At 50.7% G+C, this 26,358-nt stretch overlaps 1 protein-coding gene across 4 annotated transcripts in view; it reads left to right on the forward strand.

Moving 5' to 3' along the window:
* The window catches only part of HERC2 (HECT and RLD domain containing E3 ubiquitin protein ligase 2), a 140,625-nt gene that overhangs the window by 84,208 nt on the left and 30,059 nt on the right, over positions 1 to 26,358 (forward strand). For all 4 annotated transcript variants that reach the window (XM_081124748.1, XM_081124750.1, XM_081124749.1 and 1 more), the window contains exons 46-68: positions 301 to 568; positions 696 to 832; positions 1,388 to 1,486; positions 3,038 to 3,206; positions 3,297 to 3,422; positions 5,083 to 5,191; positions 5,282 to 5,421; positions 9,180 to 9,370; positions 10,270 to 10,375; positions 10,458 to 10,549; positions 11,583 to 11,758; positions 12,582 to 12,693; positions 14,259 to 14,340; positions 14,442 to 14,585; positions 15,596 to 15,686; positions 15,932 to 16,109; positions 16,286 to 16,367; positions 16,470 to 16,641; positions 17,343 to 17,487; positions 18,075 to 18,300; positions 24,003 to 24,174; positions 24,944 to 25,133; positions 25,640 to 25,777. In XM_081124748.1, the coding sequence (XP_080980874.1) occupies positions 301 to 568; positions 696 to 832; positions 1,388 to 1,486; positions 3,038 to 3,206; positions 3,297 to 3,422; positions 5,083 to 5,191; positions 5,282 to 5,421; positions 9,180 to 9,370; positions 10,270 to 10,375; positions 10,458 to 10,549; positions 11,583 to 11,758; positions 12,582 to 12,693; positions 14,259 to 14,340; positions 14,442 to 14,585; positions 15,596 to 15,686; positions 15,932 to 16,109; positions 16,286 to 16,367; positions 16,470 to 16,641; positions 17,343 to 17,487; positions 18,075 to 18,300; positions 24,003 to 24,174; positions 24,944 to 25,133; positions 25,640 to 25,777 (3,345 nt within the window). The remainder of the gene's footprint in view (positions 1 to 300; positions 569 to 695; positions 833 to 1,387; positions 1,487 to 3,037; positions 3,207 to 3,296; positions 3,423 to 5,082; positions 5,192 to 5,281; positions 5,422 to 9,179; positions 9,371 to 10,269; positions 10,376 to 10,457; positions 10,550 to 11,582; positions 11,759 to 12,581; positions 12,694 to 14,258; positions 14,341 to 14,441; positions 14,586 to 15,595; positions 15,687 to 15,931; positions 16,110 to 16,285; positions 16,368 to 16,469; positions 16,642 to 17,342; positions 17,488 to 18,074; positions 18,301 to 24,002; positions 24,175 to 24,943; positions 25,134 to 25,639; positions 25,778 to 26,358) is intronic.

Here is a 26,358-nt window from a genome sequence, read left to right on the forward strand (position 1 = left end):
TGGGCCCCCCGCTCTGCTTTCACGCGCTCAGCTTGCTTCCCCCAGAGCTCGGGGCTGCGGTGACGCTGTCCTTAGAGGACACTGAGATTAGGACACTAGGCTCTGCGTGTGCCCGGGTGGGAGTCACTGAAGCGTCGTAGTTTTTCTCTGCCCTAAACTGTGGGCATCGTCTCTCTCGTGCTTCACCTGTTCGTATAAACACACGCCGCACTTCGTGGTGAAGGCCGTCGCCTCCGCTTTCGGGGACGGGCTTAGGGCGCCTGGCTTTTCCGGCCCCCAGCCCCGCCCTCCTCTGCGCAGGCTGCCGCCCTGGCTGTGTGCCAGTGTCTGGCTGTGGAGTGCACGCACCCGTCCAGCCCTGTGTTTGAAGACGGCAGCTCCAGTGAGGCCACCACGCCGGTGCCCATGCAGCATCTTCGCCCCGCCAGGGCCAAGAAGCGCAAGCAGTCGCCTGTTCCCGCGCTGCCCATCGTGGTCCAGCTCATGGAGATGGGCTTCCCAAGAAGGAACATAGAGTTGGCGCTGAAGTCGCTCACAGGCGCCTCTGGGAACGCTGCGGGCCTGCCAGGTATTGTTTTCCTTGTGAGTGTCTCACTGTCCTCCCACTTGCCCGCAGGTTGGCGCTTCGATGCTGACATCAGAGGCCTGCGGGCAGGCGGGTGCAGTGGGGCTTACTCTGGGTGTGCTTCTCGTAGGCGTGGAGGCCCTGGTGGGGTGGCTGCTGGACCATGCCGACACGCAGGTCACCGATCTCTCGGACGCAGACACAGGGTCTGAGGACTGTTCGGACGAGGAGCTGGTGGAGGACTTGGACGACATGGCCTACGCTGTGGTCAGTGCTGTCCTGTGCTGCCCCCCCGCACCCCCTGCCCCGCGCCTTCCCGCCCTGTGCTCCGGGGCCTCTCCGCAGGGACGCTGAGTGCCGCAGGGTGTCCTGTGCCTCAGCTGTTACTTCAGGCTTAAAGCAGCCCTGTCCGGCGCCTGGTGGTGTCTGGAAGCATCAGAAGAAACTTTATGAAAAGATTGTGTTGTAGGTGAGGCCGCGGCCTCTGGTCTGAGTAAAGTGCTTCATGGGATTATCTGGAGAAATGCCTCAGAAATGTTCAGTCCCAGCCTCTGGTCCATTCTGCTGACCTGCTGCTGCTGCTAATCTCTTTTAAATGAGGGAGGTCAGCTCTTCAGGCGGATTCAGAGCCAGCTCGCCCGTCTGTTCCAGCGACGCCTTCTCAAGCAGTAAACCTTTCCTTGCTTAGAAAACTTTTATAGGGAACACATGGTCAATGCTACTACTTTATTCCTTCACGTTGTAGGTTTCACACACGCCTGTACTTTTTAAGTAGCTTTACCTGGTTCGCCATTTTCAAGAAGTGTATCTGATCTCTCCTAGTCTACCGGGGCTGTCGTAACCGAGAGCCAGACCTACAAGAAACGCGCCGACTTCCTGAGTAACGATGATTATGCCGTGTACGTGCGCGAGAACATCCAGGTGAGTGAGGGTCTGGGCTGAGCCTTGCCTAGGCTCTCGTGCTCCTGCTTCGGCATCTCGAAAAGTCCATGGCTGGGGAGGGCGGACGGCACTGCAAGGGGTCCTGTGGCCGGGCAGGGACGGCCAGGAAGAGGTGACTGGTCCCACTGTCGCCATTTGGACCCTTTTGAAAATCTCTGCTCACGTGTCTTGCGTTCTCCGTGTGTCCACCGTGTGAAGTCAGGTTGAGCTCTTCGCTAGGCCTCTCTGCACCTTGGATCCTGCTGCTTTGTTCTGGTGTCCTCCAGAGAAAGTCCCTGGTCACCTCACTTTACCCGGGAACCTGTCAGGATGTGTCCCTAACAGACACGGGACTTTGTCTTTAACACAACGTTGCTGCCACCTAACCTCACCCAGCAAAGTGCCCAGTACATCTCACAGCCGGGGCTCGCTCAGATACTCCTGATGTTCTCAGAAATACCTTTTTTACAGTAACTTTTAAAACTCGGGTGCCGTCAAGCTCACACAGCTTACATTTGGGTGGTAACGTGTCATAGCCCAGAGCGGCCTCCCTGGCTCTTTCCTTTCCGTGGCGTTTACCGGTGGCTGTCCCTCCTCTCCCTCCCCTGCACGTCCTGCCGTCCGCGTGACGCCGCAGGGTCTGGACTCAGGCTGCGTCTCCGGCTGGAAGGCAGCACGCGGACCGGCTGCAGGTTAGCTCTGTAGCCGGCTCGTCTGTCAGAAGTTCTGCTGGTTCACGTTGGTGCCTTGTTGCCCTGAGCGCCATCGCCTGGGCCGTCGAGACGTGTACACACAGTGACGTTCTGGCTTTGTCATCGCTTCCGAGCTTACTAGCTGGAGGTCTCTGTGCTTTGATGTGAGACCTTCGTACCGGCTCTGGCTCCTTCACGCAGTGTCGGTAGGGAAGGCGGAGTTCGTGCCCGTGGTGGTGGTGGTTTTGTTTTTTGCTTAATCAGCTTCCTGAATGGAGAATCCATTTCCGGTCCTTCCAGAGGTGACCAGCGACCTGTGTTCTGCGTGTTGTCGATGTGACCCACTTACTCGCCCTTCTGGGTTTGATGTATTTCATTTTCTCCCCAATATGTATACTTTTTTTTTAATTTTTAGAGGGAGAGGGGGAGAGAGAGATCATTTGGGTGCCTCCTGCACGCCCCCTGCTGGGAATCCAGCCTGCAGCCCGGCATGTGCCCTGACCAGGAACCGAACCGGCCATCTCTCGGTTGGTAGGACGACGCCCGGCCGGCTTAGCCGCCCCGGCCAGGGCTGGGTTTCATGCGTCTCACCTGCCATTCCCCTTGATCGGCCTGGGCTTCTGAGTGAGCACGTTCGTCACTGGTCGCTCCCTGCTTTGTCGCGTGACCTGACCAGGGGCATCAGGCGCACCTCCCGCCCCCGCCAGCGAGGAGCCCAGGCCCCACTTGCGTCAGAGGGCTTGGAGCGCGCACTCCAGGCGCCGGAGGAGCCCTTCCTTAGGGGCAGTCATGCTGCTTATAAGTGTTCACTCTGTCTGGTCTCACACTGGGCCGGACTTTGAGTTTGATTTTCATTTAGGTGGGGATGATGGTGAGATGCTGTCGGACGTATGAGGAGGTGTGTGAAGGGGACATGGGCAAGGTGATCAAGCTGGACCGCGACGGGCTACACGACCTCAACGTGCAGTGCGACTGGCAGCACAAGGGGGGCACCTACTGGGTGCGGTACATCCACGTGGAGCTCGTAGGTGAGCGGCCCCCTCCCGCCCTTCGGCTCCCCTGCATCTCAGTCCCTGGAGCGCGTGCTGATCACGCGCCCTTCACGTTGGCGCCTGCAGGCTACCCGCCCCCGAGCTTCCCTTCTCACATCAAGATCGGAGACAAGGTGCGCGTCAAAGCCTCGGTGACCACCCCGAAGTACAAGTGGGGCTCCGTGACGCACCAGAGCGTGGGTGTTGTGAAAGGTAATGCTCTCCGGGCAACAGAATCCCAAGTGCTCACCTTTCTCAGTTAGTATAAACTCACTGTGTTCCCACTCAAGGTCAAGGAGCACAGATGCAAAGAAAGCCTTGTGACGAGTAAGCTGCGTCCTTAGCTTGTCAGGGCCCTCTAGACGGGAGCACAGCTGTAGTCGAAGGTCAGGCGTAGCGACCCAGTGCTCTCGGGGGGACGCGCACCCTGGAAATCAGTGTCTCCGTAAGTGGCGTCCCAAAGGGCTGATAAGGCTTGTGTTGGATATTTCGGGGAAGGCTTAAGGAAGCGAGGTAATGCCAAGAGTGGGAGTCTTAGTATTTTCTAAAAGGCGGAAAGGAGGGAACTGGGAAGAAGGTGTGCCAGCGAGGCGGCCGTTGTTGGTCAGCCGGGCGTGGCATCTGCTTGTGGTCTGGATCCACTTGAACTCGATGGGACAGGCCTGGGTGGCTGGTCTTTGTTTCGATCCGTCCGTCGTGGGGTGGCCTTGGCGGGCTGTTCTGTAGACTTGCTCTGTCCAGCTTTCTGCCCCGTGGCCTGTATGTGAGCATCTGGCCAGCTCCCTTGGGTTGGGACCATTCTCTTTTTTGTAACGTTTTATAAAAATGTGGGATAAATTTAAGAATGGAAGTAGGCAAATGCTGGGAGTTAGGAGCTGGAAACAAGGTTCTTTTCCGTTTATATTTAATGCGATACTGAGGTTTTAGGTCAAACGAGTGGCAGGCTTTATAAGGTACTGTGCATCCTTAGCAAGTGCCTGTGAAGTCACGAAGTACGCGTGCCCTTTAACCTTACCCGTAAACTCAGTGCCCGGGAGCCCCTGCTCTGTGCCGTTTAGTCTGAGCCCTGTCCCCTCCCACGTGCAACAGCTGAGTTCAGACGTGGCCACCGTGGGGTGCTTCCCAGGTTAAAGAAACCAGTGGCTTAGTGAACATTTCACTTTGGCCTAACATTTTTCTTGGTAAAGAGCTTTACAAATCAAACCATTTTGAAAACAAGACCTGGGTTTAGAGGCGGGAGCTGTGAGTCCTGAGTGCTCTCTCCAGGGGCCGGAGATGCCGTGACGCTCTCGTGGTTTTATTCCTGGAGGCGCTGCGTGGAGAGTGCGACACGGTGTGATGAGAACAAACCTCCCTGTGGAAAATGTCAGCCTCCGTGTATGAAGACCAGCTTCAGGGCCTCACTCTGGCCGGACTTGTCCCGCCCACGGTCCCCTCCCTCCTTGTTATTTTGTTAATCTTCACCCGAGGGTATTTTTTTCCATTGATTTTTAAAGAGAGTGGAGGGGGGGTGGAGAGAGAGAGACAGTGACAGTGATTGGTTGCCTCCCGCACGCACCTGACTGGGGCCAGGGGTCGAACCTGCAACCTAGGTACCTGCTTCTGAGGGGGAATGGAGCCCGACACCCTTTGGTGCGCAGGCCAGCGCTCTAACCACTGAGCCCCCGGCCAGGGCATCCCTCCTCCTCACTTTGAAGCTAATCCCTGACGTCATGGCTGGTTCATCTCTGGTACCTTAGGACTTCCAAGAGCGAAGTCCTCGTAGTGAAACACAAGCCGCTGCAAGAGGGTATCTCGCGGCGAGGTGTAGTTTCAGTTTTGCCTTTCGTGTTTCGTGGTGACAGGCGTTTCAGGCGTCTCTGCTCTGTCCTAGCCTTCAGTGCCAACGGGAAGGACGTCATCGTCGACTTCCCTCAGCAGTCTCACTGGACCGGGCTCCTGTCCGAGATGGAGCTGGTGCCCAGTGTGCACCCCGGGGTCACGTGAGTGTCCTCCTGTGTCGCTGGGCCTGTTGGGAGGAGTGGTTTTCTTTGGGAGGAAGTGTGTTGAGTGACCCCATCCGTTTGAAACAGGTGCGATGGCTGCCAGATGTTTCCCATCAACGGGCCCAGGTTCAAGTGCAGAAACTGCGACGACTTCGATTTCTGTGAAACGTGCTTCAAGACCAGAAAGCACCATACCCGGCACACGTTTGGCAGAATCAACGAGCCTGGTAGGCAGAGCAGCTGTGCGCCTAATGGGACAGTCACTGTGTCACTCAGCTCTTTAAAGTTCGTGTGTGCAGCGAGCACACGGGGAAGCACACGGCGGGCACAGGGGGAAGCGGGGAAGCCCGTCCTACCCACTTGGTGACTTGCTTTTCTTTCAAGCAGTGAGGGGCCCGGGGAGGTAGAGTAACCGTTTGTTTGCTGTGTTTCCATAAAGAACATTAAAAAGATCCCAAGTCCCTGAGAGCGTGTTTCCACCGTGGGCATGGAATCGGGCGCATGGAGAGCGAGTCTTATCTGTATGTCTTTCACTGTATATTTTTTTGGTGGCAGAACATACGCAACATAGACTCTACCTGTGTGAGTTGCTTTTAAGTGTACAGCTCGGGCTGTCGCACAGCCATCACCACTATTTCCAAAACTCCATCGTTCCCAAGTCTGTACTCAGCCGAAATGGGCCTTCCCCCTCCCCTAGCCCCTGGCAACCTCTGCTGTCCCCACCTCTCTGTCTTGGACTCGGGTGTCTCCTAAGGGGACCCACAGCTGTGCTCCGGCTTATTTCACGTCGCGCGCTGTCTCCAGGGTTCGTCTCGCTGTAGCACGTGTCAGAACCCCCGTTTCCGCGCTCGTTTAACACCCCGTTGTGTGCATACCATGTTTTGTCATTTACCTTTTAATGGACATTTGGGTGGTTTCTACCTTTTTCCTGTTGGAATAATGTGTGAACATTGGTGTGCAGACCTGTCCGAGTCCCTTTTCAACACGAGCAGTGAAAGTCCCAGTCATAGTTCCTAACTCGCCAAGGAGCTGCCGGGATGTTTCCACGGCGCCGGCACGTCTCACGCTCCCAGCAGCAGAGCCGGAGCTTCTGTCTCCCCACGTCCGCAACGTTCATTTCCCATGGAATTTGGGTTTAGGTTGATTTTTTTTTTCCTGTCTTGAGGGGAATTGCTTAGCTCTTTAATTCTTCACTTTCATCTTTTCTAAAAGATGAACTTAAAAATTCACGTTTATTTTTAAGCAGGGCGTAGGCTATATCCTGAAATACTGGTGTGTGGTAATATTTTATCACTTATTTCACAGTATTTAAAAATTCCATTGGAATTACTCCCTTGTATTCATTGGCTTTTAAGTTTTCAAACATAGGATCATTCTTTGTACATCTTTTTACTGGTTTCTGCACTGTGTTCAGAGGACGCACCTCGAGTGATCTTTGGCATTTCCTGAAGCTCTCGTATGATCCTGTGACTCTGCATATGATGGGATTTTATGAATGTTGCTCGTGGCCTCAAAGGCTCCCTGTGGTTCTGTGCTGGAGTTCGCGTTTGCTCAGGGAATCTTCCAGCCCTTCACCCTCAGTCTTTCTGGATTTTCGTAGTTTAGGTATTTCTTATAAATTGTAAATAGCTTTTTAAAATTTCTACATGATGATTTTTGTCTGTTATTTGGATCATTTAGGCATTTACATTTAAGGCATTTCCTGATATTTTTAATTAAACTGATCAGCTCTTCGGTGTTTTTATTGGTGCTCCTGTTCCCTACTCTCCATTTTCCTTTGGACCGAGACGTTTCCATGATGAACGCCCCCCTGGCTTGTAAGGTACGGGCACTTTTAGTGTACGCTGGTGCCCTGCGTGAGCAGGCGGTGTGCTCGCTGTCGGTGTCAGCGGTTCCTCGAGAGACTCAGGCGCCTGCCTTGGCTTACTGAAGTCTGATGCTACCTTTTCACCCGCCGCCTAAGCAATGTGAGGGCCTTAGGTCCCTTTAACTTATTTGCCCTCATTCTGATGTAATGACCGTGTGCTGCAGTCTCACACATACACATTTAACCCCGTGGCACATGTCAGTGTGGCTTGTATTTGGTCAGTATTTGTCCAGGTTCTTTCACGTCCATAACATTGTGATTTTCCTCTGCTCCTTTCTGACGTTCCTCTATCCATCCATCGTCATTGTCCTCCCACCGGGGAGTAGCCCTCCGTGCTTTTTTCTCTGTGGTTATGGATTCTGTGTCTGTGTTTTCTGAACATTTTTTTATTTCTCTCTCATGTTTGAAAATATTTTTGCAGGAGATTGTCTGTGAGCACTTGCACCTGCTGTTCCACTATAATCCAGGTTGTGGCATCTCTGCTGGAGTATCTGGGAGTATGGTCATCGCTCCACTAATGCTGATCAGTCTTTGTGTTTCCTCCTACTCTGCTTTGAGATGATCTTTTGGTTTTATCTTATAGGAACTTCCCACGTGTGTGAGATGTGCTGCTTTATATTTTATCTTACTCAGGGTCAGTGGGGCTTTTCATTTATTTATCATTATTTTCTTTCCAACTTCGCTGACGTGCAGTTGCCATGCAGCATTGTGGAAGGTCGGTCCAGTGTGGCGGTTTGGTGCGTGTGCATTGCAGACCGATTCCCGGAGTAGATCTGTTGGTGGACACTGATCTCACCTAAAACACCTGTAGTAGATGTCACCTCTATCCCTCAGGTCCTTCGCCTTCTCATGTACATCTTCCAAACTTCTGCTTCTTGGTTCTTCATCCTAGATAATTTTTTTGACTAATTCTCTTTTTGTCTAGCCTGCTGATAAACCTGTTCATTGAGTTTCTAAATTTAGTGACTGGGATACTTCTAGTCTTCTTGTTTTTTGGGGTTTTTTTTGATAGTTTCTGACTCTCTGCTGGAATCTTTTTTTTTTTTTTTTAATATATCTTTATTGATTTCAGAGAGAGGAAAGAAGAGGGATAGAGAGACAGAAACATCAATGATGAGAGAGTCATTGATCGGCTGCCCCCTGCACACCCCCGACTGGGGATCGAGCCTGCAACCTGGGCCTGTGCCCTGACTGGGAATTGAACCCTGGTCGCCTAGATCCCAGGTTTGATGCTCAACCACTGAGCCATGCCCGGCCGGGCTTGACATTATATTTAAAAATTATTTCTTGAGTCAGTTTGAGGCCTAAGGTATGTCTCCAGATTTTGGGAAGAGGGTTGATCTTTCTTGTAATTGGATAGAGACCTGTGTGGGCTCAGCTCAGTGCAGCTCACTCAGGGAGATGCATCCACGCTGAGCAGTCATTTATAAAACAGTCAGTCAGTCCTACATGGTTCACCCTTCCTCTTCGGCTCTCCCTGTTGGATCCCAACCCCAGAGGGTGTTTTCCTGTGGTTACCCCTTTCTATGGCGGTGGGCTCTGGACCCATCTGTCAGAAGTGCATCCTCGTGTGGGCAGGGCTCTCCTTAGGACCTGGCAGGTACCATCAGGGAAAAACACCTCGGATCCACAGGGTCGCTCACCTGGGTGCCTCCTTTATCTCCACCTTCCTCACACCCTCAGGGCCTAGTCCTGTCCTATTAACCCATACATCCCAGATTTATTCACCTTTCACGGCTTTGTCGGCCTCTTACTGTCCTCAGTGGGAGGAATTGTCAGATTTGCTGTAAATGGGAGGAGAAACTCTTTACCAGTGTGTTCGCTTTGCTTTCATAAAAGCATTTTTAATGGAGTGTTTTCTGTAAGCATGTCACTGAACTGCACTCAGCTCAACGTGGCTGCCACCTGGGGGTGTATCTCTAGGTGTCACCCGAGTCAGGTGCAGCGTCGCATGAGCTTCGTCCATACGCTGCTGTAAGATACCTCCCCGCGTGTTTTGGAAGCCGTTTTAGGATTTGTTAGCTCCTTTTAATTTGAAAACAACTGTTTTCGTAAAGCGCGTTCTTGGTGTGCAGTTCTGCCCCGCAAGCACTAACGCTGTTCCATCACCATCTGTAGGACAGTCCGCCATATTTTGTGGCCGCTCAGGAAAGCAGCTGAAACGGTGCCACAGCAGCCAGCCGGGGACGCTGCTGGACAGCTGGTCCCGCATGGTGAAGAGCCTGCACGTGTCATCCTCCGTGAACCAGGCCTCTCGGCTCATCGACGGCAGCGAGCCCTGCTGGCAGTCGTCCGGGTCGCAGGGGAAGGTAGTGTGACGCGGGCCCTGCACGGGTGCTGCCCTGGGCCGCTTTGCCTTCCAGAGCATCAGGGTGACCTTGAAAAGGGCCCCTGTCAGGACTCCTTTTATGTTTTAGCTTATTATGTTAAGTATATCATCCAGTTTTTATTTTCAGAGGTTTTTTGTTTGTTTGTTTGTTAATCCTGACCCGAGGATGTTTTCCACTGCTTTTCATGGAGAGTGGAAGGGGGGAGAGAGAGACATCCATTGGTTGCCTCCCACACTCCCCGACCCGGGCTGGGGATCGAACCTGCAACCCAGGTACATGCGCTAGACCAGGAATCGACCCTGCGACCCATTAGTTCATGGGCCAACGCTCTAACCACTGGGCAACACCGGCCAGGGCTATAATTGTTTTAAATATACCGTCCAATTTTTATTGTCAGGGATTTTAAACAATACAGGCAACGGATTTCATCCGACCCATTGATAGAGGGTGCAATAGGGTGTTGTTTTTTACACCCCCTTGTGAAATACCCAGTTCAGGTGCTGCTCTTGTTAGAAGTTTCTCTCCTACATCCTAACGCATGTGCTGGCCTTTGCCATGTTGTCGGGTTTGCACTTAGAGTGGACGACACCATGTCAACTCGCAGGTCAGACTTTGAGCAGGGCCTTTCTCTCCACCTGGACTCCCGTGTTCCTATGATGGGTGCAAAGGGACCACCCGGATCGGAGCCTGATCTCTGTGTTTCCCCTAATAAGCAAGAGCGGAGGAGGGTACTCTTGCGTCTGCAGCTTAGCGGCGGAGTCTGCCTCTCATGCCGCATGGTGTCGTTTACGAATCTCACGTAGGGTCAGGCTTCAGCAGTACGGTTTTAGTAGCTAAAACGTAACAGGCTTACTAACTGGGAATGCTTTTATTTTAAGCATTGGATCCGTCTGGAGATTTTCCCCGATGTCCTTGTGCATAGGCTGAAGATGACGGTCGACCCCGCGGACAGCAGCTACATGCCTTCCCTGGTCGTGGTGTCAGGTAGCCGAGGTCACCTGCTCAGAAAGTACCTTCTATCAGGAGATAAATCTCCTTGTCTGATCCTTCATCTTTTTTTTCCTAGGTGGAAATTCCCTAAATAACCTCATTGAACTAAAGACCATCAATATCAACCCCACCGACACCATAGTGTCCCTCCTAAGCGACTGCACAGAGGTGAGTGGCTGTGACAGCTCCGTCTCGAGGGCTTGCAGGTGACAGGAAGGTGACCTTTCAGACCATTTCTGTGCAGATATTGGGCCCATTTCTTACTTTAATTAATTTTGCTTATTTTAAAATGTGGCATGTACACCACTGCTTATCACACTAGCTTGAAAGGGAAACAGGTAACCAGCACCCTCACTTTGGTGGGAAGCAGCCTAAATGCTCCTGGCGATTGTGGCCACGGGCAGGTGGCTCTGTGTGTCGGCACAGTGTGTCATTCGGGATCTGTGCACGCGATGGCCTCTGTGCCCACTCCTGTCATGCCGCAGTGGCCTTTGTTTTCACCCTGATGGGCCTCAGGGCTGACAGAGCTGGTCAGACGTTGGTGCTCGTTCAGTTAGGTGAGGGCATCGTGAGGCTCTTTGTGCTGTTCTGTCCCGTTAGTGGGCACTCACATGTTTTCATTGTGTTTGAAAATTATGGAGGCTCTGGGCATTTAACGTCTTCTTACTGCATCTTGGTTCAAGACAGCTCAGAGACCAAGAGGTCTGCCGCCACTCAGTGGGGCTCTCATAGTATTTATTTTTTAATTCCCACTTGAGGGTGTTTTTTTCATTGCTTTCCAGAGAGAGCGGAAGGAGAGGGGGGGAGGGAGAGGGAGTCTCATCGCCGTGACAGACACATCGACTGGTTGCCTCCCCCATGAGCCCCTGATGACCAGGGCCGGGGATCAGACCTGCAACCCAGGCCTGTCCCCCTGCCTGGGACTCGAACCCAAGAGCCTGTGGTGCGTGCGCCAGAGCTCTGACCACCGACCCACACCAGCCAGGCCGATTTCTGTGAGAAAGTCACCGAGTCCCGAGCCCTGGTGAACTGACTTCTTCAGAAGGCAGGCCCTGCTCAGACGTGCTCCCTGGCTCGATGCCTCCAGAATGTGGGGAGGGAGCTCACCTTCCGCACAGTCCCCTTGGAAATGTCCTGCCCTCCGCTTGGGTGTCTGTGTGTCTGGTCTCGGGCGTCTGCAGCTCCCCGTGCTTGTGTCCAGTATCACAGGTACATCGAAATTGCCATAAAACAGTGCAGGAGCTCGGGCATCGATTGCAAGATCCACGGCCTCGTCCTGCTGGGCCGGATCCGCGCGGAGGAGGAGGACCTGGCCGCGGTCCCCTTCCTAGCGTCCGAGACCGAGGAGGAAGACGAGGAGAGAGGCGGCGGCGGGAGGTGAGAGCCCGGCTGGGTGGCACTGGCGCTCAGCCCGGAGTTTTCTCTGCAGGAAATGTTCCCCGCGTGTCTCGTGATGCACCCCAGGAATGTCCTCACTTTCAGTTTTCAAAGATTATCATTTAATTTGATTTTAGGGAAAAGTCTAATGTAGAAACACATTGTGTTTAGAAAAATACCATTTAAAAAGGGAACTAGAATGTTTGGTTTTTCTCCCTGAAACATCACATTTAATACACATTTGGTGTATGTCCTTAGAGTTTCTTTTATCCGTCCCTGGTTTTGTTTTCATATGGAAATGGTGTGGTACGGTGTGTATTTTATAGTAAGTGAAAAACTTTCATTGTGATAAAATATACATAAAATTTACCATGTTGACTATTTTTTTAAAAATTGATTTTAGAGAGGGAACAAGGGGGAGAGGGAGGCAGAGAGAGAGAGACATTAATGTGAGAGAGAAACCTGGATCGGTTGCCTCTGTTACCTGCCCGGACTAGTTACCTCTGTAGGAGCCGAGTGTCGGGGTGATGGCCGGGCGGCTCTGTCTGTAAACAGCTGTTAGGTTCAACTCCGTGCATCACAGAAAGGTCTCTGCCAAAAATAGGAGGTGAAGTTAAACTCTAGGATTGAAAGGCAGCAGCTGGGACTCAAAAATTCTGAACCTGTGGACATTCATGCCAGGATGTACTTGATGTTTTACTGTGTTGAAACTGTGAGTGTTTCTATAGTAATCAGGAAACTGCGTGCTCGGGGTTGCTTTTCTCGTAGTGTTGGGCATTTTTCTAATGCCAGATGGCCTCCGTTTCTCTTTCCCCTGTGTTAGCCTCATTAGAAAGAAGGCTGCGGGGCTGGAGTCGGCGGCCACGATCAGAACCAAAGTGTTTGTGTGGGGCCTGAACGACAAGGACCAGCTGGGCGGCCTGAAGGGCTCCAAGGTACCCACCCCCTGCCCGCAGTTCCTGTCGCTGTCGCCATGTGACCGAGCGGAGCTCTGCTGGCGCCTTGGTCCCGGGGGCCCAGCAACAGCCAGGCCTCTTTCCAAGCTCTTTTCATGGTGGCTTCTAAGGGACTTTTCTAAAGTAATTCTGACACGACTCATAGGCATCATCAGATTTAGTTTCTGAAAAGCCTCTGTTTTTGGAAAATAGTAGTCTTTAGATATAGTTGCATTATTGCTATTTTATAAACTAGAAAATACATGTTTGAAAAGATTTGATACACGCATAGGTGACAGTTACGTGGTATAGTTACGTTTACCTTGCCTACCACGATCAGCGTAACGTGTTAAAGTGCCGCAGAGGCGCGCAGGTGCCCAGGGCGCGGCTTAAAGGGCAGGCACAGAAAGGGTGCACTTGGACTGGAGCCAGCCAGGGTCCCTGTGGTGCTTCGTGCCTCTCTCGTCGTTGCTTTTTTTCTTTATTTCTTTCTTTCCTTTGTTTGGTTTGGTTTGGTTTGGTTGGTGCTCACCCGAGGAAATTTCTTCCTTTGATTTTTAGAGAGAGGGAGGGAGGAGGGAGAGAGAAACATGGAGGTGAGAGACACGTCGATGGGGTGTCTCCCACATGCACCCCGATGGGCCAGGGATGGAGCCTGTAACCCAGGTACATGCCCTTGACTGGAACCGAACCTGAGACCCTTTGGTGCTCAGGCCAATGCTCCAACCACTGAGCCCACCGGCCAGGGCTACTCAGTGTCTCAGCTGAGGGGCTTCAACACCGACTCCTCCAGTGTCAGTGCCTGGAAACTGTCTCCGTAGGCCCCTCACTGCCTGCTTTGTGGGGAGCTGAGTGGGAAGGTTGGACCATGTTTACCGTGGTCCCTCCCCCCAGCACACGCAATTTTCATGTGAGCGGCCCTGGTTTCCACTGCAGGGGCGTTGAGCCCTGAGAGCCGGTCAGTTGTGGGGGCAGCCTTGTTGGAGTTTGCACGTGAGGGACAGATGTGGGGCCCGTGGGTGTGATGTAAACCCTCTCTCCCACCCTAGGAGAGACCGCTGGACAGATTCTGACTCGGGGTTGGAAAGGGCTTCTTCGGGGCTTTAAGAATTTTAGATGAGCTTGCTCGCATGTGAGTGGGAGGTGTGAGCATGTGGTTTCTCAGAGATGTGGGAGTCAGTGAGAACGTCAGGACGGGACCTGGAATAGGCTGTAGCTCGGGTTTGTCTGTATCTGTCCATCATGTGTGTTTCCGGCTTCACCTTCAGTTGTGCAGATGTTTAGACTCGTCGGTAGAAGGAATGGACACCGAGCCCTGTGTCCCTGGACCAGCAGATGGTCATGTTTTTACCGCCCCCCCACGCTGTTTATTTCACAGTGAATGCCCGCGCATCCCCTCGCCCTTAAAGCACGTCAGCGTGCATCCTACGAGGAAGGCCTCTGGCCAGTGCCGTCCTGCAGGCTCACAGGTTCCTCGAGTCACCTGACAGGTTACTTGCAGTTGTAACAGGGTCAGTAACACGGTCTTTTCTCTCCTTTTGCTCTGATGAAACTTCTGATTCCAGATAAAGGTCCCTTCGTTCTCTGAGACCCTGTCTGCTCTGAATGTCGTGCAGGTGGCCGGTGGCTCTAAGAGTTTGTTTGCAGGTACGATCACTCTGACGTTAGAAACCTGTAGATTGTGCTCAGCACTGAACACCTGTTGTCGTGTCTGAGATGTGAGCCCCACCCTCGCTCTGTTCCCACAGTGACAGTGGAGGGGAAGGTGTACGCCTGCGGAGAGGCGACCAACGGCCGGCTGGGGCTGGGCATGGCCAGCGGGACCGTGCCTGTCCCACGGCAGATCACAGCGCTCAGCAGCTACGTGGTCAAGAAGGTGGCCGTGCACTCAGGTACCTGGCGGGGTGGCCCTTGTGTGTGGAGGAGCCCTGTGCCCTGTAGTGACTTTTTCTGAGGTGTCTTTTCCCCTCCAAGGAGGGGCCTCCAGACTGGCAGCCCTGGGCTCCACTTCACAGCGTCTTTGAAATCCCAGGCCGAGCCCGAAGACGTGTTCTTTTCCTGGGAAAGGGCCTGTCACTTCATTTAGATCCCAGAGTGTCTGAGCCCCAGCGATAAGAAGGATCCTTTAAAAAAACCACACTCCTTCAGTTTAGCGAACCTTCCAAAGCAGTGCGCTGGGCCTCCGAGCAGGGACTGAATGGGGCACGAGGCTCAGTCTGTGCCTCTGAGAAAGGGCGAGTCTCTCTGCGGACAGGCTCCAACCAGCAGAGCTGGAGCTACGCACACGTTCACTTCTCCCTGTGAAGCCTGGGGCAGGGTGGGGTGGGCCCCTCTGTCCACCCTCATGGGCCACTGGCCACCTGAAGCTCTTTGCCGCCAGAGCCTCACCCTGTCACCTCCGTCCCCGTGCCCTCTGCAGGGGAGCCTGGGAAGTGTAGTTCTAGCCGAGCATGTTGCTGCTGTCTCCACGGGCCTGCTGTAAGCACTGGGGCTCGACGAGTGTCGGGGACGGGGCTCCCGAGCTGGTGGAGACCGGGGGACAGTCCTGAGGGGAGAGCCTGAGCGGGTGTGTTGGGAGAGCCAGGTGCCCTAGTTGCACGTAACGGGGTTTTGCTAAGTGACCCCAGTGGGGGCAGTTCTCACCCTGAACCTTCACAGATTTAGCAGCAGGAGCCCCATTAGTAAGCACGTTATTTTCCTGTTACTTTGCGAGTACAATCCTTTCTGGGATTTGAACTTTGTAGTTTAATTGTAGCTCGTGTTCTGTGTATTTGCCCCCTGCAATGTTGGTCCCGTTTACCCATTTGCTCAGCACCTGTTCACTGAGCAGGGGCCGCACCAGGCAGGGCAGGGGGGCGCCCTGGGTGCCCCCGTTGACAGCCTCGCCTGTGACTCCCTGTAGGCGGCCGGCACGCCACGGCCCTGACTGTGGACGGGAAGGTGTTCTCCTGGGGCGAAGGGGACGACGGCAAGCTCGGACACTTCAGCAGGATGTGAGTGTGTCCCGGGGCCTGCTCAGAGCCCGTTACTGGTAATGCTGCCTTTGGGTCACCCTTTTGCAGAAAAGTGAGCAGGGCAGGCTCTTGATGAACACGGAACTTTAAAACGTGTTTTTAGAGAATGGCTGTGAGTGCGACTCCGCCTGCCTTGTCCCGGACGTAGGTTGACCTGTGAATGCAGATCTGTGTCCATGTTCTTTTTTCCTTTGTTAAAAACACGCTGTTTAATCTCGTTCCAGGAACTGTGACAAGCCCCGGCTGATCGAGGCCCTGAAGACCAAGCGCATCCGGGACATAGCCTGCGGGAGCTCGCACAGCGCGGCCCTCACGTCCAGCGGCGAGCTCTACACCTGGGGCCTCGGCGAGTACGGCCGGCTGGGCCACGGGGACAACACGACACAGCTGAAGCCCAAAATGGTGATTATGCTGCGTCTCGCTGCTCACGGGGAGCTGGCCGTCTGCGATTTCGGGGAGCTGGGCTTCGCGTCTAGTCAGTCATAAAGATGCGCGCGTGGTTGGATTTTAGTCTGGGTAAGTGGCCCCTGCTCTCTCAGTGCCCGCGCCTGACTCTGTCCTGATTTGTGGTTGGGTAGGTGAAAGTCCTTCTGGGGCACAGAGTGGTCCAGGTCGCCTGTGGGAGCAGAGATGCCCAGACCCTGGCTCTGACGGATGAAGGTGAGCCCATCCCGACTCTGTCCCTGCATGGGGACGTTGGCAGACCCTGGCCCCCTGGGCGGGACTCTGTAACACCAGGCTGAGATGTCTTCTCCTTACCAGGTTTGGTGTTTTCCTGGGGTGACGGCGACTTCGGAAAACTGGGCCGGGGAGGAAGTGAAGGCTGCAACGTGCCCCAGAACATTGAGAGGCTGAATGGGCAGGGCGTCTGCCAGATCGAGTGTGGCGCCCAGTTCTCGCTGGCCCTCACCAAGTCGGGAGTGGTGTGGACGTGGTGCGTGCACTCCCTGCCCCCAGCAGTGTGCGTGCCTGCGGTGCGTGCGGTGTGTAACCTCCCTCTCACCCGCCCAGAGACGCTGAAGCCTTTGTGTTCTTGCTCAGCCAAGCGTCTCATCCTTCATTTATTCCGAGTGGGGCCTGGGGACAGCCCTATAGGAGGCAGTTTTTCATGGTAACCGGGTTGTTTGGGACAGAGCACTGAGGACATGTTAGCCCAGCGTGTCGTCCCATCACAGTGCAGCAGGCGGGGTTACTTCTGCCACCTCAGCGCCAAGGCCTGCTGGTGAGACGGGTGGAAGCAGTGCCGGTTTGTTGGAGCCTGGATAAGGTCCCCTGTGTTTCTTGTGTTTCTTTGGGTTTTAATAAATGCAAAGGGAGTGGGGCCCCGGTGACCTTGGGCCTTAGTGCAAGTGTCGTGACCCAGAGTAACTGGAGAAAGAGAGACACCAGAGAGGACTTTAAGCGACATTTGGGGTCACCAGTCATGTTTTCAGTCTCTACATGGAGACCTACGTGGGTAATTTCAGTGTTGGGAGCACCCATCACGGTCTCACCAGCAGGAGCAGTGGTAGGCTGATGCACCTCGCCGCCTTCGGGCACCGTGTGGCATCCCCGCCGCGCTGCTCCGGAGCCCTGAGCAGGAGTCCTCCCGTGGACTGACCAACCGTGCACTAATGCTCACTGTTGACTCCGCAGGGGCAAAGGTGACTACTTCCGGCTGGGCCATGGCTCCGACGTGCACGTGCGGAAGCCGCAGGTGGTGGAGGGGCTCCGGGGAAAGCGGATCGTGCACGTGGCCGTCGGCGCCCTGCACTGTCTGGCCGTCACGGACGCGGGGCAGGTGAGCTGGGCCAACGAGCCCTGTCAGAAGGGCGACTCCGCTGAGATAGATGCGTTTGGTTCTTGAAGATCCGGGAGGTGGAGGCGGGCTGTGTCCACGTGGCTCCTGTGTGTATTGTCGGGTGGGGCTCCCGGGAAATCGTCCCTGGCGGGCGAGGGTCGTAAGGAGTGGCTTTCTGACTGCAGAGTCCCTATGGAAGTGCGAGGACATTGTCATGGAAGGTGCCCCAGATGCCAGGCGCTCGCTTATCTTACTTCAGGGATGGATAGGTTGTTCGCCTCGGGATTAGTTACCTTGTCGTGTGTTAGTGGTCCCTCTGCTTTCAGAGGCTCTCCTGCCACGGCAGGATCACGGATGGTATATTCTTAAAGTTCACGTATCACAACAAATTAGCACTGTTTTTTAATCAAAATGAATAAAAAACAAGTTATACCTTCTAATTCTGTAAAACCAGGGAGTGAAAAGCATCAGCCCCCCTTATCCACGTGGGATATGTTCTAAGACCCCAGTGGACACCCGAAACTGCATGTAGTACATTTAAAGAAAATGTCCTGAAATGCTGAGAAATTGTTTTTCTCCCTTGACAGGTATACGCCTGGGGTGACAATGACCACGGCCAGCAGGGCAACGGCACGACCACAGTGAATAGGAAGCCCACGCTTGTGCAAGGCTTGGAGGGCCAGAAGATCACGCGCGTGGCCTGCGGGTCTTCGCACAGTGTGGCGTGGACGACGGTTGATGTGGCGACGCCGTCTGTCCACGAGCCTGTCCTGTTCCAGACTGCGAGAGACCCTTTGGGTGCTTCCTACCTAGGTAACAGATTCCTGTTTTACGTGGGCCCTTCTCTACGGTACAGCAGTGTCACAGACAAAGTGTACAGCGCCCGGGTCCACGGTCGTGGTGTTCAGCGTCCTGCACCCCAGCCGCAGGACCCCTGGGTGCTCTGCGGCGAGCTCTGCAGGCTGGAAGGGAGCTCAGAAGTGTGATGCTGATTCCCATACTGGGCGCACGCACATGGGGAAGTCTTAACAACTGCGTGGGATGCACGGCCCTGCGAGGCTCGGTGTCTTCATCAGCTCCCTTCAGGTGAAGCTGGCATATGGGGAGCCGTGTGTGGTTCGTGCAGCCCCCACCGGCTTTGACCTGCGCCCCCGGGGGAGCGTCGCTGCCCAGGGTGGTGAACCTGTGCACCGTCCCCATTCAGCGCCTGCCTGCCTCCCACAGCCACACGCTTGCCTCGTCACTGTGGGCTGGGTTTTATCAGACTTTTATATGTGTGTATTTATAAGATGTAATCATGCAGTATGTACTTTATCCCACACTTTCACTTAGCCTAACAATTTTGAGAACACCCATGTTGTGTGTATCACCAGTTCACTCTCTTTTTGTTGTTGAGTAGCATTTATGGAGGTACTGCAGTGTTTTCACCCACTGGCTTGTTGATGGATTGTTGGGCTGCTTTCAGTTTTTGGCTACACAAATAGAGTTTTTGTGACATTTGTGTACAAGTCTCCACACGGACACGCTTGCATTTCTGGAGGGTAAATACCCGGGGGGGGGGGGTTACAAGGCTCCAGCGTCTCCGAGTTTTTGCCTACACTCGATATGGTCAGTCTTGAGCTTCAGCCATTCTTGTAGATGCGTCTCATTGCGGCGTCTCTGGTTTTACTTTGCACTTTCCCAGTGACTGAGGACGTTGTGCATCTTGCTTACCCACCATCCACATGTCTTTTGTCGAAGCGTCTTTGTATCTTTGGCCTACATTTAGGCTGTTTGTTTTCTTGTCACTGAGTTTTGAGCATTCTTTATTATTCTGCATCCACGCCTTTTGTCAGGGGGATGATTTGCACTTATTTTCCCCCAAGATGACTTGTATTTTCATTCTCCACACAGGTAAATTTTATAAAGAGCAGAAAGTTTTGAATTTTGAACTTTAAAAAAAATTATTCATTTTTTTCATTATGGATCATACTTTGGGTATTGTACCTAAAAAGCCCGGATCATAGAGACTCTTTTTCTGTGTGTGTGTTTTTTAAAATATTAGTTCTATAGTTTTACATAATTAAGGTCTGTGCTTGATCTTGAGTTAAATTTTATATGTGGTGTGTGGGTATGGATTGAATCTATTTTTTTTTGTATTAAGTGTCCAGTTATTTCAGTTGCTCTTGTTGAAAAGCTGTCCTTTTTCTGTTGAATTGCTTTGCACCTTTGTCAGGTCAGTTGTCCATGGAAGTGTGGACCTATTTCTGGGCCTGCAGTTCTGTGCTGCTGATGTATTTTTGTATTTTGGTGCCAGGACCACATTGTCCTGACTACTGTCACTTCATGAAAGACCAGAATGCAGGCTGTGGTGGTTCTTCAGCTTTGTTCTAGCTCAGGTATGCTCTGGGTGTTCTAGGCCCTTGGCATCTCCATAGAACTGTTGGAATCAGCTTCTCAACTTTTATGAAATAGCCTGTTGGGGATTTTTACTCTATTGACTATACATCGATTTGGGCTGTCTTCACAATATTGAATCTTCCAGCCCAAAATGTGGTATTTATCTCCATCTGTTTAGTTCTTCGATTTTTCTCAGCAGTGTTTTGTAGTTTCAGGTCTTGGTATATGTTGTTATACTTACCCCTAAGGATTGCATGTTGCTCATGCTGTCATGAATGGTATTTTAGACATTTCTTCTGTTTCTTGCTATTATCTAGATACAGTCAGATCCTTCCTTGTATGGAAACACAATTGATGTTTTAGGGGAAGTTCAGCGTTCTTCATTCTAATATAAATACCATTTTTCCTATCTTTAATGGAGAGCATTTAATCTTCATCCCATTAAAAAATAACTGGAATCTGGTCTGGCTTCAACTGTTAGCTGTGTGAACTGGGGCCAGTTACTTAGCCTTCCTGTGCTGTTTTCTTTCCTGAGGTGGGTGAAGCTGAGGCCTGACTTGCAGCCTTGTTCTTTGCAGTTTGTATGCTCAGTGCTTCCATAATCTTCACTTCCGGCACATTATGCATATGCCATTCAGCATAATCCTCCGAAGATTCAGCCAGGTCAGTGCCTGTCAGCGATTCATTTCTATTGATGACTACTGTCCCGTGGTTTAACTGTACCCTGAAGGACATGGATCATTGCAAGTTGTTGGCTCTTACAAATAAAACCTGCTGTGAGTATTCACCTACAGGTTTTTGAGTCAGTCTTTTATTCCTTCAATAGACCCCAATTGGTTTTGTTCCTTTTTTTCTTTGATTTTTCTCTGTTGCTTATCTGTTTTTTAGTTTTATTGGTTTCTTTTATCGTCTTCATTAGTTCTTTCTTCATGCTTGCATTAGGGTTATTTTGCTTTTTTCTTGTTTCTTGAGGTGAGAGCTTAGATAGTTGATTTGAGGCCTTTTTTCTAATGTGAAGTTTTAGTACTATAAATTTTCCTCTCAGCATTGCTTTAGCTGCATTTCACAAATTTTGATACATTGTATTTACTTTCTCATTCATTTTTTTTGTTCTTTTGAAATTTCTTTCAGACTTGGCTTTTGACCTATGCATTACTCCTTTTGTACCTTTTCGGATTCATTTTGCTAAAAAAAAGCTAAGAATGCTTACCTTCTGTGTTCGTGTGAGATACTGGTCTGTGCTTTTCTAGTAACATGTCTGGTTTTAGTATCGGGGTAATGCTGGCCTCATGGAATGAAATGATAAGTGTCCCCTTCTTTCCAGTTTTTCTTTTAAATTTTTGTAGAATTGGTATTATTTCAATAAAATTCACCAATGAAGCCATCTGGGCCTAGAATTTTCATTGTGGAGCTTGTTTGTTTTTTAACCACAAATTTAATCTCTTTAGTAAATACAGGGTTATCTAGTTCCTTTCTAGTAAGATTTATATGTTTAATGGAAGTTGTCTGTTTTACCTGAATTGTTGAAGTTATTGGCATAAAGTTGGTCTCAGTATTTGCTTATTTTCCGTTAGTGTTTAGAGGGTCTGTGGTGATTCATCTTTCTCATTCCTTATCTTGGTGATTGTATCTTCTCTTTCCTGTTTGCCTAGAGACATATCAGTTTTATTAATTTTTTCAAATCACAAGTTATGGGTTTTAAATTTTTTTCTATTTCACTGATCTCTGTGCTAATCTTTTTAAATTCTTCATCTGGTTTAATTTTTTCTGGTTTCTTACATTATAAGCTTAGGTCATTGCTGTGGGATCTTCCTGTTTCTTACATTATAAGCTTAGGTCACTGATGTAGGATGTAGACATTTACTTTTTGTCTTTTATTAACTGTCTCTGCTGTCGTGATAATTACTTGCTTTCTCCTTTTGCTTCAAAGCTCTTTGCTTTCTTAAATGTAATTTGTCTGATATAATGAGCCCCTTTCTAGCTTTCTTTTGGTCAGTGCTTTACCATAAGTAAGCCATGTGATATACTAGGGTATGTCTTTTCCACCCCTCTACTTTTAATTTGTTGTCTTTATATTAAAAAAAGCTTCCTTTCAGGCAAAATGTAGTTGAATTTTGCTTTTTAAAATTTGCTATGACAATCTCTCATTGGGGTGTTTAATCCATTTATATTTAACAGGGTTACTGATGTATTGGTTTTAAATCTGTCATTGTGCTATTTATTTTCTGTTAGTTCTAGCTGTTCATTGTTGTCGTCTCTTTTTTTGCCTGCCTTTGAATTAATTATTTTTTATGATTTTATTTTTTCTCCTTTGTTTTCTGTGAACTCTGTGTTATTTTAGTAATTGCACTAGGGTGTATATTATGCACCTTTAATAGCTGAAGTAGTCATTATTTTGCTTCATGTTTTGCAAAATATTTTGGGTATAGAATTCTAGGTTGACAACTTTTTCTTCAATACATTAAGGACATGGTCCCACTGTTTTCTAGCTTGCATTGTTTTCGTTGAGAATGTGTTGTCATTTATATCTCTGTTCTTTTGAACATAATGTGTCTTTTGTCTCAGATTGCTTTTAAGATTTTTTTCTTTATTCCCCCAGGGTTTGAGCAATTTGATTACAGTGTGCCTTGGTGTAATCTTCATGTTTTTCATGCTTGCGATTCATAGTGCTTCTTTGGTGTTTGGGTTTATAATTTTTATCAGATGTCGAGATTTTTTCACTCTGTTTTTTCAAAACAATTTTTTCTGTACTTTCCCTCCCCTCCCCTCTCTTTTGGGAACTCTACTTCCTTTTGCAGTTGTCCCATGGGTAACTGATGCTCTGCTCATTTTTTGCATTTTTTTCCTCTTCTGTGTTTTATTTTGGATTGGTTTCTGTTGCTATGTCTTTAAGTTCACTAGTCTTTTCTTAATTTTCTAATGTGCTGTTAATGTCACCAGACTATAATCTCAGATATCGTCATCTTCTCTTCAGAAATTTGTTGTGGGTGTTTTTATATCTTTTATGTCTCTAGTTCTCTTTTTGGACATACTGAATACAGATGTGTTTCAATTTCCTTGTCTGTGTCAGTTCTGGGTTGTTTACACTGATTTTTTCTTCTCATGTCTAAGCGGGGTGGTATTTTCCTGTGTGTCTGCTCACCTGGTAACGTTACCTGGTAACTTGGTTGGATGCCACACTGTGACTAACTCTGTATGTCCTGGAGATGTTCCTAAGTCCATAAATGTTCTCGAGCTTAGATACAGTTAAGTTACTCTGAAACACACCCACTTGGGTCTCTGTTTTGGATTTAGGTGGGTTCTGGCCTGATACTAGCCTGGGGCTGATTATTCCTCACCACTGAGGGAGACCCTCTTGAGTACTCTGCTAGGCACCCTGTGATTTTGGAGGTCTTCCCATCTGGCCGATGGGAGTGGATGCTATGCTGGGCCCTCTCCGTTCTTCCAGCCCGTGTGCTGGGCCTCAGTCCTTTCATGTTATGCTTTTGTTGGCTTTGGGCAGTGCCCCCGTCACGGGCACCCATCAACTTCTGCTGCACCCTCGGCTGGGACGAGCGGGGTACCTCACATCTCTGGGGCACTCTCAGGCAGATCCTCTCTGGTCCTGTCCTGTGAGTTCTGACCACACAGGCCTCCCTCATTCTGGTCCCTGCCTCCTGTATTCACGAGACACCTGGGCTCCACCTGGTTCCCCTCCCTCTGCCCAGGACTAGGAACTCTTGGCAGTGAGCTGGACCATAAGTCTAGTGAGACTGTTTACTTTGGACATCTTGTCTGCTTTCCATTGTTTTAGAGGTTCTGTCTTACATTTCAAAGGGTCAGTAAATATAGGTAGATATTGCAGCATTCTTACAGCTTATACATACAACATAAATTGTTGTAAGTGTATTTTACAAATGTATCCACATTGTTTTGCAGTTACAGAGAAACTTTGCTGAAAATAGCTTCCTTATGAAAGTATAAATAAGATAGATTAAGTGCATTTTTTACTCTGAAATACCATTAATTAACCTAATACCTCATCTGTGAAATAGCAAAATGGAGATTGCAGTGTGTTTAAACTGAAAGATTAAATTACAGAAATAGAACAAACTGTGATCTTAAAAATTAGACCCACATTTTCATGTTCTCTCCAGGTGTGCCTTCAGATGCAGATTCTTCTGCCACCAGTAATAAAATCAGTGGTGCAAGTAACTCTAAACCAAACCGCCCTTCTCTTGCCAAGATTCTCTTGTCCCTGGATGGGCATCTGGCCAAGCAGCAGGCCTTGTCGCACATACTCACCGCGTTGCAGATCATGTACGCCAGGTAGGCGGGTTTGCTAGCTTTTAAAATCCCACAATTATATAAGCTTTGGGTTTTTGTAGTTTTTGATCAAATATCTCTAAGAATGGTGTGTTACTGCCTTTAAGTGCTGTGAGCTTTGATAGTTGAAATCTGAATCAGAAAACCAAGTCAGAGAACATTTTGTTACTCTTCCTGGCCAGGGACTCTAAGCGTGACCGTAGGGGCAGAGGAAGAATAGCTGATCCTGAGGTTCAGGAATGTCTCAGGCCACTTGTTATCCTCTTACTCACCCTCAGTAGGGCAGGGTTTTGATGAGCGGATGTTTTCCAACATTTTGCTTCTATTTTCCAGCCTGAGTAAGTTACTCATCTCTTGGTGGTCCTGGTGATGGACCTGATGAGAGGTGAATGCTTATGGAAACAGCAGTTTCAGACCAGAGGCCACACAATCGTTGACAGGACGCTGGGTCCTGGCTGCCTCCTTCACGTGGCCCTTGATCTGCGGCCTAAACACAAACCCAGGAAGATTCCTCAGGGAAACCCAGAGGCATATTGTGCTGTGACTTTTATGTTTGGCAGTTTTTCTCATGGTATCGCTGTGGGCACTTGGATCAGGAGTAAATGTCTCAGCATTTAGGCAATGAGTGCATTGTAATCATGTCCTGTGTTTTTCCTAAACTATTCTATGTAACCTGTGAAAGTGAGGAGACGCTTTGGTCAGCACTGGCCCTCCTGCCCGCTGTCCAGCAGGAAGGGCAGCTCACCCGAGGCCCTGCCTTCTCTCCTCACAGGGACGCCGTGGTTGGGGCCCTGATGCCGGCCAGCATGATCGCCCCGGTGGAGTGTCCCTCGTTCCCCTCCTCGGCACCCCCTTCCGATGCGTCGGCCGCGGCCAGTCCCATGAACGGAGAGGAATGCGTGCTTGCTGCTGACATTGAAGACAGACTGAGTCCAAGTCCATGGCAGGAAAAGAGAGGGGAGGTAAGATAAAGATAAGGCAGCGTTAGGTCAGAAAGGGGCGGGCCAGGCAAGTCTGCGGCATTCCTTCACTTAATTCAGTGTTTCGCTGCCTAGTGCTGTGATTTTTGGATTGAATTAGAAAATATTCTCTTTAAAAAGGAGACTTTTTTTTAGCATTAAAGGGAACTTATTCTTTTAAAAAGTTGCTAAATGCAAATCCACAGTCCTTTGTCTCCAATTCTGAAACCTTACAGCTCTTAAAGTCAAGAGCATTTGTAACTTATTTTAAGGAAAAACCCAACGTGCAGCGACGGGACTCACTGTCTCCTCCTCCTGGCCTGCTGTGACTATTCACAGGCTCCCTAGGAGGGGAAAGTACTGGCTGAGGGCTGCCCCGCCCACCGCAGAGGTAGCGGGCTGTGAGCACTCGCCGCGCTGTGAGACCGGTTCCTTCCCGGTGGCCAGGGGTTTGGGGGGACGTGTGCCGTGCCGCTGAGCTGCGCCCCTCCTTGTGTGTTCTGCACTAGATGATCTCTGAGGATGCCGTGACCCCCGCCGCGGTGACGCCGTCCGCTTCCTCGGCTTCTTCTCGGCCGTTTATCCCTGTGACCGATGACCCGGGAGCCGCCAGCATCATTGCAGAAACCATGACCAAAACCAAAGAGGTCAAGGGGCTTCCTGAGTGTTTTGTTTTGAAATAGCCTTAAGTGTCCACGGAAGGTGCAGAAGTAGTACATAGGGCAGAACATGGTGTACTCTGTCCCCACTCGCCCAGGGCCTCTGTTAGCATTTCGGCACCACTGCTGGGCAAGCAGTGGGCACAGCCTGTCCCTCCTCCATGCTCCAGTGCGAACTCCTGAGTGTCAGAACTTTTTTTTTCCTTTCAGTCCTCACCCAAGGATATTTTTTCCATTGCTTTTCAGAGAGAGTGGAGGGAGGGAGGGAGAGAGAGAAACGCTGATAGGAGAGAGACACATCAATTGGTTGCCTCCCGCACTTGCCCTGACTGGGACGGGATTGAGTCTGCAACCTTGGCCGGAATCGAACCCGGGATCCTTCAGTCCGAGGGCTGATGGTCTAACCACTGAGCCTAACCGGCCAGGGCTGTCAGGACTTTTTAATCTATCTTCTGCTCAAATTGTGCTCATTGTCCCAATAGTGTATTTACATCTACGCCCACGTAGTGCCGTCCTGATTGGTCTGCATTGTACATTCGGATTGGTTGCTTTAGACGCATATGAGGATT

This window comes from Miniopterus schreibersii (genome assembly GCF_964146895.1).
Source record: "Miniopterus schreibersii genome assembly, chromosome: 22".
NCBI classification, from domain to species: domain Eukaryota; kingdom Metazoa; phylum Chordata; class Mammalia; order Chiroptera; family Miniopteridae; genus Miniopterus; species Miniopterus schreibersii.